Genomic DNA, 13,211 nt, shown 5'->3' with positions numbered 1-13,211 from the left:
AAAAAAATTTCATCAACGCACCAAAAGTTGGTTAATATATGAGGTTTTGTCCATGAAACATAGAAATAAAAATGAGAAAACATTTTTACTCAAGGGTGGGTCTCACGTGAGACCGTCTCACGGATCTTAATCTGTGAGACGGGTCAACCCTACCCATATTCACAATAAAAAATAATACTCTTAGCATAAAAAGTAATATTTTTTCATGGATGACCCAAATAAAAGACCCGTCTCACAAATACGACTCGTGAGACCGTCTCACACAAGATTTTGCTTTTACTCAAAGCTTAGCTATCATATGTATGTATGTGTATGATGTCCTTTGCGATAAGAAAAATTGAAGAAAGAAATAATATTGTTACATAGATTCAAAAGGAAAACCTTTCTCAAATCAATAAGGAAAAAACCAGCCTAATTACAAGATATTTTAGGTGCTTAGAGGCTAAGAACTCTATTAATATTTAGTAGGTATCTTGTGAGACGATTTTACGGATTTTTATCCGTAAGATGAGTTAACCACGTCTATATTTATAATAATAAATAATACTTTTGAAATAAAAAATAATATTTTTCATGGACGATCTAAATAGAAAATCTGTCTCACATAATTGACTTGTGAAATCGTCTCACGAAATTTTTTGTGATCGATATTACTAAGATTTCTTGAAGAATTTTTACCAGTTACTATTTTTATATAGACTGTATAATAGAAGCACTTTTTTTCATTGCAAGTTATTTCTAAAAATATAACAAAAATTATTCCAAACTTTCTAGAAGGTTTCTCCAATAAACACACAGGTTGAAGCCTGAAGGGGGTTGTGATTAATAAAAAGGAAAAAAAGAGAGTACATAACTACTCTGAATAATAATATATTAATTACTATAAATACAATCGCAAAATAAACAATAGGAACATAAAAATCTTTACATTCAATGGAAATTATTAAGCTATAAAACTGCATCAATAACTGAAGTTTGCCAAAATTACACGTGCTCCTCGTCATGTATTTCCACCGGGGTAAACGCAAGCATTGTAACCTACAATATAAGAAAACAATGATGGCGAAAAAACAAAAAAGTTTCACCTGATAGGATAGACTAAGGATGTTGAATCTCATTTTTCGTACCAAATGATGAAAGTTTTCTCGGGTTAGAGATGTAACCCAATAACTTTTCAAATCTCATATCTGATTTATTTTCTCTCTTTTTGAAACTCGAGTTTTGACTCCATGTTAACTCGAGATAGATATATAATATATACAGATATGTTTTTTGTGATAGTACTGTTTCACGTATTTTTTTCGTGAAAGTGATTTATCGGATTTAAAATAATAAAATTTTTTCATGAATCGATTTGGAGATCTGTTTCACGAAATTATATATAGTGTGAGATTGTTTCGTAGGATTTTTTGTATGCATACAAAATAAATAAGATATATCTCTTAATCATGAGGAAGAATTGTAGGACCTTGGGTATAAATGGAAAGACTTACTAGGATTTGTAGAAGTGATTGTTGCGGTCTGCAGGAAGTCGCAGTTCCACGGATTTCTACCCGCTGTTTGGTATAGAAGATTCATGGCGTAACAAGCATGCGATAGAACAGTTGGTGGCTCGAAACATGCACCACCGGGCTGAATCGGAGTACAATCAATGCCCTGTCCGCATGCATAATCAAGATTTTCCTGTAGCTGCGCGTCAGATATGCCTGCCTTGGGTACACACCAACCTGCTACTGGTTTTGGTGCAGGAGTCACCGGAGTCGTGGGCGTTGGGGCAGTTGGAGTCTAAGAAAAGCAAAATATCATCAAATTAAACAAAGTAGAATCATCGAATGTAGGATATCCTGTGCACATGCAAGCAGGGAAACATCGGCAAGTGCAACAGAGGGGTATTGACTGTCGAGGGAGGTCGACTCGAGCTCAATCTAGTACTCCAAGAGAACAGATAACTTATTTCTCCAAGTGGTTTCATTGCATCAAATAATTCTCTCTGATGGAACACTAGAAAAATGCATTTTACTAAATTCTAAGATGTGATTTTTTTCCCCATCAACATGTTGTACTAACTCCTAAAAGCATAGCATATGTCATACATATAATAGGCTTTGACTATCCAAATGTTAAAGGAATCGTCTAACCTGCGAGCTCTTCGAGAGACCAGCATCGTAAGTCACGGAAAGATCGGTCCTGAAAAGCCCAAACGAGCGCTCTGAAGAAGGCCCGGGTTTCAAATCTTCATCATAAAGTGCAAAGATATAGGTATCAACTGATTTCCCAGGCATAAGTGGAGTACCAACCATGGACCTGAGGTGGTTTATCAAGTTCCCATTGTAAGCTTTAGCGTTATCCAAACTCGGACCGACTTCGTTAGGATCGCCTTTATAAGGCCACCCCGTCTCAGCAACAACGATCTCGATATCCTTAAATCCGATTTCACCCAAGGCCGAATATACAGCATCAACCTACAAGAATTTAAAAACCAGAAGATTTTATCAATAAAAATTGTCCAAGGTGTTATGTTTATATTTCCTTCAAGCACAACCCCCCAAATTAAGGTTCCATTAACTCGTAGCACAATATATACATTGTCATACTGCTTGTTACACAAACATATAAAAGGAACATTCAGCCAACTTATAAGTTTTGGAGAGTCTACTGCTGCCACAGATTGGTACAGATCAGGTCCAGGGACGATATCAACCCCGAGCAATTTGCGCAAAAAAGGTCTAACTACCTGAGCATCAAACATGTTCATGTAGTTGATGCCAGTTTTTGAATCCATCCTTCCGGCATTAGGTTGGAACAAGCAAAACGCCAACGTTTCGGGCCTCGGATCGCTCTGGTAAGCGAAGAAAGGATATGGATTGATCATAAAAGGCGAACCGTTTGAACTATGGAACTGCAACAATGCCTTCATTGCATCGGTTGAAGCCGGATTGAAAGCCCCTAATGATGGCGGATCCGATTGGCTTAACACCGCCATTGAATGTACAGTTGACACCTTTATTTTCCCACCAAGTGATGCTGTAAAATACATACATCACAAGCAAGCTGAGAGCACATGCAATTTTCATAGGACATTTTATATTTTTAAAAAAATTACCATAAAATTGCAAAATTTCCTTTTGTTGTTGATATTACACAAAGTTCACTGGAAAGCCGAAAGCCTTTTGCCAAAGACAACAAAATAACGCCCTCCCTTCTGGTTAGACATCCATAAATATTAAATTTAAATATAATTTAGTACTTTTTATGGGATAAACTTTTATATTATATCAAATTATGTCACAATTATCCTGATTTATTACAATGTCAGAACTCCGGCCTAAGTGTAATCTAGCATCAATGGTGGGATGTCATTTGTCTTGATTAAAGAAGAGAAGATATTTCACCGGCATTGAGGGCGTTTTGGACATTTTGCATGGCGGGCAGGAGCAGAGCCACTAGGTTCGGATCTTTTGAGCTCATCACCTCATTCCCCACAGTGACAACGATGATGTTGCTGGCCGGGTAGTACGGCAGCACATTCGAATTGACCCAATTACCAGCGAAGTTCGGGTCGGACCCCAGCGCCGGGATATCACCATTGGCTGCGCCGATCACGATCCCCAAGCCGCTGTTCGCCAGCGACTTTATTATTCCAGGGTCGGCGCCGTACAGCCTCACCTTCTCGATGGTCGTAGATTTCAGTAGCTGCGCAGTCGCCTCCGGCAGAGGAAGGTTGTCGGCCACCTGCCCATAATTAACTCCGACGAAAGACTGTGAATCTAAAAATGGAAAAAAAGAAAAGAATCAGCAAACTTGACTGATCAGAATCACCAGCTAATCAAGATAATCATTAGGATTCATAACTGTACACAAAAAGGGAGCAAGAAAAGTTAAATCATCAAAGACCCGAAAGAATATAATATTGTATAAATCAATAAAAACAATTTTCTAAAAGAAACCGAGTAAAAATTACTTGCTTTGAAACTCTGAATTATTTAATTAATTAAAACGAGATCACATTAAATTAATATAAAAAAATGGTTTGTTGAGTACAAGTGTCTTCAGTCACATGAACCAAGCTTCCGCCATTTGCGTAAACGGTGGACTGAAGGAGAAACAACAAATAAAAAAAAGGAAAACAATGCGAGGAATCTTGGAGAACTACATGTAACCAAATAACAAAGAAATTGACAATGAAAATAGAATTTTTTTAAAAAATAAATATATGTAGCAGATGAAGTGATTACTAGCAGAGTAAAAAGAGAGGAGGAGAAGGCAGAACACAGCGTGTGATTGGAGGAAGATTGGAGGACCGGCCATTGCTAAATCTGCTAATCTGCTGCAGGTAGGTGGGTGGGCTATCACTCTATTTCTATGCACATGTGTCTGTAATGCAACGACTGTAAATGAATTGAATAAAAAAAATTATTATGATGCAGTTTTATGGATTTATTTTTATGAAAAATATCAATTTTATTTATATTTAAAATAAAAATAAAATAATATTTTTTATTAATAAAATCGGATATAAGTTTCACAAAATTAATCATTAATCCATAAAATAATTTATAAAACTAAGCATTTTTAGAGTTGAGTTGAATTATTACAAAGGAAGAAAGCTAGAAAGGTTGAAAGTGAAGGGGGTGGGTTAGAAAGTTGGAACCGTGGGGGTATGATTGGGAAACATTAATCAATCAAATCAAAAATTGATGTGAAACGGTCTCATGAATCATATTTTGTGAGACAGATCTCTTATTTGGATCATTTATAAAAAAAATATTACTTTTTATGCTAATGATAATAATTTTTATTGTGATATCGGTAGGATTTACCCGTCTCACAGATAAAGATTCGTGAGACCGTCTCACAAGACACATTCTCATCAATGAATAGTCAAAATGGATTTAGTCTTCTCTTATTTAGTATGTCATTTGAAATTTGAAATAATACCTCCTCTTTTTAAAAAAAATTAACTAAAATAATTGAGTTAGCCACGTATCTTAAATTTTATCGTATGTGGATTTAAGTACTTTATAAGATAATATGTAATAATTTATTATTTAAAATATAATATCAAATTCAATAGATAATTAACATCACTTCGTATCTGCTTATATACTAGTTCCTAATCCAAAGGGGGTCTATTTTTTTAGCATAAAAAATTATATTTTTTATTTATATGAATTTAATAAATTAATGGAGAGATCGGTGTATTCGGTAAAATTAAAAGCTTGGTTGTCTTTGAAATTACTACATTCGGCCAACAGGGACAATATTTCGGACAGAGCTCTAAAGGGACAAATTTAAGTTACGTTGTATAATAAATATAGCTTTTATTTTATAAAACTTATTAATTAATTATATCATAAATTGACATTTGGACAACGATTAATTGTTATTTTCTGCGTTCACACATGATAAACTACAATAATAATAATAATATTATTTTTTTTTTTAGTCCCATGGTAGTATGAATGAGAATAAGGACGAAGTTCTACCACAAGATCAAAAGTTTAGTTACTTTTTGTTTCTATTATCTTAATTTTGGGTATGTTACGTATGACTTGTCAAATGTGATTTATCTGATCAATGTAGTTTGTATGCTACTGTGTTGACTCTTTGGGTTTATTCAGAACGCATCAAAAATAGTGACTACGGGTTCTCAAAGTTTTAAAAAAAACTACATATTTTTTTTCCGAAAATTATAACGAAGTGCCTGGAACCTCAGATTCTGTTCTTTTTAATTAATTAATATATATAACAGTATTTTTTAAAAATTTCAAACTTGACACATAAAATTGAAGTATTGTTATTTCAGCCATAGTAACTATCAAAAGTTATTTTTGGTTATTCCTCCTAAACAGCCCTTGTTTGTACTTTTAATATAGAGGGATGTATTAGTTCCAGATTTTTAATGATTTTTATGGAATTTAAAAGTCTATAGGTATTCAAATTAGAATTTTATATACTCTATAAAAATTTAGTGGTATTTAATGTAAATTTTTTTTGTAAAATTTTAAAAAGTCGTGTGGTATTCAAATCTGACTTTTAAAAACTCTATAAAAGTTTATAGGTATCAAAATATCAATAGACTTTTAATGACTCTATGGAATTCTATTAAGTACAAGAATTATAACCTAAAGTACAACAATAAAATGCAAAAAAAGTCTTTGTTTCAACCTAAAGATTTGGATATATATTTAATTGAGAAATCTTCTAAACTCACATACTCAATACAAACACTAAAATTTTCATTCTTTTCTTATTTATTTATTTTTCTTTTTATTTGTACTTTTTAAAAACATATTTTTTATTGCTAACAATAGTTTAAAATCAAAATTATTAACATTGTTCATTTTATTTTTGTAGTTTCAGTCACAAAACCTCATAAAATTTAAAATTATATTTATTAAACTTTTTAACAAATTATTACATTACATAATAAAAAAAATTATAATATTTTATTGATCTATTCATTAGTTAATTAATTTTACAAATATGAATTGATGGGGTACATATTTTTTAGTGGATGGTAGATATCCAAATCAACGTCAATTCTTGGCTCTTTTTCGAGATATACGTTATCTATCATCTTCAAGAATTCATAGGTCAAGGTCATCATGCTAAAGAGTTGTTCAATCTTCGTCATACTTCTTTGAGGAATATTATTGAGTGGACATTTGATATATATTTAAATCACAACTCAAAATATTCAAGATGCTTATTCCATTTCCATATACGACCAAACAGAGCTTGTATTGACTTGTGTTGGATTACACAATTTTCTTCGAAAGAAATATCAATTTGATGAATTTCAAATTGAACCATATAATGAAGCTCAATTGTCTTCATCGACACAAGTTTATGAAAGTGACAACCTTGATCAGTTATTTGATACTCAAGAACAACAATGAGCAAATGCTAATGCATGGAGGGATGCCATAGCCAATGCAATGTGGGGTGATGTTGATCAAATTGTCAATAATGATTAGATTTATTTTATTAAAGACTATTCATTATTTTGATTGTTCCTTTAATAAAATTTTATTATGAACTTATAAAAATATTGTTCATTAATATGTTGAATTGACATAAAGAATTGAAATTTTGATTTCAATAAATTGGATAGTTTATTTATCGTTGATGCGATCCGGGTTAAATGGACGAGCCGGGTCGGGTGCTCCACCGGATCTACTATCAAGATAATGAAGGGAATAAGAGCAGTGTGAGATATGGCTTTCCCTGTGACCTGCAAACAAGGAGATGAACTCATGAATGGACGCCGGACGCCCAGAGGGGTGTCCGGCGTGACCACTCCGATGCTTAAGTCAGCAGGTGAAGATGATAACCAATGTAGCTTTTAGAGAAATAAAGACTACTGATGTAAATATGTGTGTTAACATATGTGCGGGGGTGAATTCTCCAGAAAACCAGAGAGGGATCCAGAATCCAACCCTTTTAAATGAGAAGTATACATGTTATTTATAGGAAGGAAAATCAAATATTACCTCGATTTGCGCGTACACCTACCACTCATAGCTTTTGATGTTGACTTCCTGTCAAGCCACCCCACCCCACCTCTGATAGCTTTTGATGTTGACTTCCTATCAAGCCACCTTATCTCTGATAGCTTTTCTGACACGCCAAACCCCTGTAGTTCTGACAGATAAGATAGCACTCGAGTGCGGCACTGTTATCAAGGTAGCTCGGGTGATAAGCTTCTCGGGAGATGGCTCGAGAGCCCGAGAATCTGGTCCCGGGCATTCTCATGCCCGGCTTCTAAAGAATCCATCCTGCAGATTAACCCAGATGTGGGCTATCCATTCAGTGTCCCGGGTCGTCCGTGACCCAGGCACAATCCATACCCCTGACCCGGGCACAACCCATGACCCGGGCTATCCCGGGGATATAAATCGTTTTTCACAAATTAAATTGATTTAACTTTAAAGTAATTAAATTTCATTTATTCATAAATAAAAAAATAATTTAAAATTGAAGATATTATATATGTCCAATAATTATTTTAAAAAATTAATAAAAAATAAATCACAATTATAAATTACAAATTTTACACAATTCTATGAAAAAATTTATAAAAATCTATAAGAGTCTATAAAATTTGTTTTACAATTCTATGAGATTTTATAAAAGTTAATAAAAATCCTTCAACTTCACAAAAGTCCATCATTTAAAAAAAGTCATTAAAAATCTTTAAAAGTCTAGTTTGAATATTCCTATACTTTTAAACTTTATAAAAATCATTAAAAATCTAAAACCAATACACCTATTGTTCTATGGAACACAAGCAAACAACTTGCTTCCTATTTTCAAAACCATTATTATTCCAGCGATCGATGGGAGGGCCTCGTATTCTTGTAATTTTGCAGTAATTGTGCCATTTTAGAACAATTTGAAGGCCTCTAACCGGGTTTGTGAGTAATTTTTCGTTCTTATATGGAAAAATCCTGATTCAACCCCTAGATTTTCGAGTATAATTTTTTTATTTTTTATTTTATTATTTTTATTTTTATTTTTTGCATGCTGAGGTAAGGACCCAATCCCGTGGTTGCTACGCCAAACAACCGGTGAGGAAAAAAATGGCATTCGCTAAAAGTCAAAATCATAATTTACTTGTCTCAATTAGGTTAGGACAACCAACGACTTGTTGGTCTAATTTTTGGGTTGATTCTATCTTATATCTAGGAGCATTAGCTCATGATAGAATAAAGGGTCCAAATTTAGTCACATATATATGAGGTCTACTAATTTGTTTAAAATCACATGTGTGTGTGAATCTTGTCCATCCAAACCATGTGGGGACAGTGCCCCCACATATATCATCGAAGCTACCCAATTTTTGGGAGGTGCCATATTGGACCCACCACCCCTTCCCATCCGAATGTCGAAAAATAGGATAAAAATAATACTACATACCAATATTTTCAAAATGTGATTATCATATTTATCTTAAAATAACGGTTCATCCAATTCAATTATACCGTAATATTGTTATATTATATAAAATAATATAAAAATTACATTTTAAATTCAAAAAATCTTAAATTTATATATAAATTATAAAAAAAGATACATATAATCAAATCATCAAATGTAATAGTATTATTTTAAACAAAAAATTACAAATAAAATAAGCCCAAGTACTACTAAAATACTATTTTTAACAAAGTTTAAAATCCAAATAATCGTATACATATAATCAAAAATAAAATTTAAGATTTTAAACATAAGAAACAATTAAATCCTAACAGAAATTCTAAAAAAAATAGTGTTATGATCGAACTGACTGATCCAGTTTTGAAAACATGGCTGTATGGTCCAAGAATTAAAGAATTTGAACAAATTTTCAAACCCAAATCCCATCTCTCCCCCCTATTTTTACACAAATTTTTGGTCACATTTTGACTCTCTTCAAGCTAAAAAGAAACCAATGAGAGACATATATTTTCCACATCAGAAGAAATTGGGATTATTAAGCATGCTTAACGGATCGATTCGGGCCGAAATCGACTCGGAACGGACCCGTTAAGCCCCAAAACCGGATCCGGTATGGACGAACAAGACCCGAAACTATGTACATTCCATTGGTTGGTGGGTTGAACCGGTTCCGGATCCGGTTTCGAACTGGTTCCTGTCCGTATCGGGAACCGGACCCAGAACCCGGAATCCGAAATTTTAAAAAAAATAAAAAATTTTGTAGCCATTGGCCCAAAGGCTCTTTTTTTTTTTTTTTTTTTGCAATTTGATATAAATTTTTTTATCCTAAAAAATCACCTATAAATACAATTCATTTTTTTATTTCACATATCAATTTTATCTCAACTTTTCATTTATATACAATCAATATCTTTCTTTGTATCATTTCTCCAAATATATTCAATAATTGTGTTATAATTTTATCTATAATCAATATTATTTTTTATTGTTATTTTTTTACTATTTCGCAATTTACTCAAATAAATAAATCGAATTTCAATGGCATCATCTTCAAACCGTCGTGGTGGTGGTAGCGAATACGCTCACGACTTTGGTGAACATTTTGGCTACATCTCCGACTTTGATGAAGTCGAACCTGGCCACGAGGATGAAGAAGCCATGGAACTCCCCAACAAAGATGTAGGGACGCCATCGTCTACTCGAGCAAGCAACACAATGTCAACGAGCACGACGACAAACCGTGCAAAACGAAGCAAAGTTTGGAATCACTGTGATATTGAACAACAAGATACGAATAACTCTTTTGCCGTTTGTAAAATTTGCAAAACGAGGTATTCTTACAAAATGGGTGGTGGTTTCGGTGGTATCGGCACTTTGAAAAAACATTTAGTTAAGATACATAAACTTGACCCTAATACGCTACAACCATTTGGTAGAAAACCAACACAACAACAAATTAATCCTTCAAGTGGTAAAGCTTTCACAATTACAAAAGAAATTTCTCGAAAAACCATCGTAAAGTTTGTTACCAAATGTTGTCAACCTTTTATAATAGCTGAATAAGAAGGTTTTGTTGAATTTACTAGTACTATTCAACCTGATTTTCACAATATTTCTAGGCACACACTTAAGAAATATTGTTTTGATATTTATAAAGAATATAAAGAAACACTAAAATGCATCTTTCAAATATTTCTTGTAGAATTAGTTCGACAACAGATATTTGAATTAATTTAAAATATGAATCTTATCTTGTTGTTATATGTCATTGGATTAACGAAACTTGTACTATGGAAAAAATAATTTTAGCGCTAGATCATTTAGAATCGTCTCACAACGCATACACTATAGCTAGATATGTTTTAAATGTTGTTAAGATTTATGAAATACAAAATAAAATAATGTCGATAACGCTAGATAATGCGAGTGCCAAAACTCTTGCAATTAAATATCTTAAAGATTCACTAAAACAAATTTTAGATGGTAATTTGCTTCATGTTAGATGTGTGTGTCATATTATCAACTTATGTGTTAAATGTGCATGTGATGAGTAAATGTCCACTGTAATATAAAAATTCAAAGTATGTAGGAAATTATTACGTCAAAAAAGATATGGACGTGACTGGAAAACACTAGTCGAATCAAAAGGAATTAAATTTAAAAAATTTCATCTTCCTGTTGAAACTAGATGAATTCTTTATATCACTTGCTTCATATTTTATTACGTTTTCAAGATCTAGTTCCTCCATATTATAATAATATTGCGATACAATCTTTAATGTTAACTGACGATGATTGGAATATTTTGAGTAAATGTGTTTCTTTATTAGAAGTTTTTTAAAAGGCAACCGAAAAATTTTCTGGCATTAACTACCCTACTTCAACCATGTTTCTACTTTTGCTTTTCAATATGTTTTATAAATTTATTAAATATCGTGTTGATGCTGTTATGCGTGATTTTGTTTCAAATATGAAAAATAAAATTTTAAAATATTGAGAAACTATACCAATTGTTCATGGTTTAGCAACATTACTTAATCCTACTCAAAATCAAGGAAGATTAGACGTGTTTTTTTGAATATTATGCTAAATTTCTTTGGAAGAATGTTGACGATCAAAAGAAGTCAATCATACATTCTCTCCAAGAATTGTTTGATTTGTATGCTAGTGAACAATGTGATGAACCGAGTGCGCAACCGGAGGAGATGCCGACATATAAAAGCAAAAGTGGAGTACTGAACTTCTTTCAAACAAAAGTTCAAAAGAAAATTGATGACAACAACCAATTACAATGAGATTCAAATTTATCTAAACCAATATATTGAGACTACGGAGAATTTCGATGTTCTTGATTGGTGGAAAGTAAATTCTAAACTGTATCCAGTGTTAGCTGCAATTGCAAGAGATGTCCTACCAATTCAAAGTTCAAGTGTTGCTTCCGAATCAGCATTTTCAGTATGTGAAGGATTATTGATGAACAAAGAACTAATTTAAAGCCAAAAACACTTTCCATGCTAACATGCCTATAAGATTGATTTTCACACGAAAAAAGAATAGGACCTGTGACGCAATCGATGAATTTCAAAGCTCAAGTTCTGATGAAGATCCATAATATTCAAAATATATTTTAATAAATCGTGATGAATTTTAGATTTTCAATTGTAAAATCAATCTTTCAATTATTTTATTTTTATGATTGTTCAGTATTGTTTCAAGTAGAAATACTAAAAAAAAATGTTCACTAATAAAAGTAATTATATATTAAAAATAATAATATTCGGTCAAGGAACTCCGAACTGGTCCAAATCGAACCGGTTGACCTGGTCCAAATCGAACCGGAACCGGTCTCGAAGTCGTCGAACCGGTCCGGAACCGGTTCGGGTCCGGAACCGATCGAAACCAGTCCGGAACCGGAACCCCAGAACTGGTAAGCATGCCTAGAGACTATATAAGTGGGGATGAAAAGTGCAATATGTTAGGAAAGTTGCGATCTTTCCAAAATCAATGAAAATGACGAAAGGGAAGCCTAATCAAAACTCTTCGTCTCAACCCATATAAATATTCAATCGAGTTTGTATGTGAACCCAACACCAGATAGTGACAGTAATAATTCAAATAAAACCGATTAATTTGCCAGCTACACAAATCCTAAGATTATGTTTGATTGGAGGATAAAATTATAAAATGATTAAGAGATAAATGATAAAAATAATGATTGAAATGGAAATATAATATATAATGATAAAATAATATTATATTTGATATGATTATTAAAAATGAGATAATTAAGAATCTTTTGATAAATTGACAAAATTGTCCATCCACTTCGGCGGCGACGGCGGCGGCGGTGTGGTGGCCGACGACAGCGGTGGTTGGTCAGTCGGGGGTGGGCGGTCGGTGACAGGAAGTGGTGGTAAGTTTGGATATAGGAGAAGAGTAAAATTGAAAAAATATGATAATTAAAAGTTTGATAAATAATTCTAGAGGTTGAGGAGTGATTATTTTATCCTAATTAATATAATCTAATCATTTATAGGAGGGATTGACTTGTTTAAATAAAAATCCTACCAAACATGGTATTAGATGGGTTAAAAAACCATAAATCTACCTAATCCCTTTACCAAACGTAGCCTAAATGTTCATTGTTGATTCTTAAACATAGCAAACTCAGCCACCACAACCGACACATTTTCTCAGGTGAAATCGATGAACAAGAATATCCTTAAAATATGTGACATTTTATTAAATACACCCACGAATGAAGAAAA

General features: G+C 32.8%; 1 protein-coding gene across 1 annotated transcript; it reads right to left on the bottom strand.

Moving 5' to 3' along the window:
- Positions 1-855: 855 nt before the first annotated feature.
- On the bottom strand, positions 856-4,386 carry LOC140969253 (glucan endo-1,3-beta-D-glucosidase-like). Its single transcript, XM_073430556.1, has 6 exons — positions 4,236-4,386; positions 3,393-3,767; positions 2,735-3,024; positions 2,139-2,462; positions 1,494-1,785; positions 856-1,038 (listed from the first exon to the last, which is right to left on the bottom strand). Exons 1-6 carry the CDS (start codon positions 4,306-4,308, stop codon positions 1,001-1,003), a joined length of 1,392 nt encoding a protein of 463 aa, XP_073286657.1. The 5' UTR covers positions 4,309-4,386; the 3' UTR covers positions 856-1,000.
- Between the last annotated feature and the right edge of the window lie 8,825 nt (positions 4,387-13,211).

The sequence above is a fragment of the Primulina huaijiensis genome, chromosome 2 (genome assembly GCF_012295235.1).
Source record: "Primulina huaijiensis isolate GDHJ02 chromosome 2, ASM1229523v2, whole genome shotgun sequence".
Taxonomy (NCBI): domain Eukaryota; kingdom Viridiplantae; phylum Streptophyta; class Magnoliopsida; order Lamiales; family Gesneriaceae; genus Primulina; species Primulina huaijiensis.
Note: the sequence above shows the minus strand (reverse complement) of the source record. Positions and strands in the feature narration are given on the sequence as shown.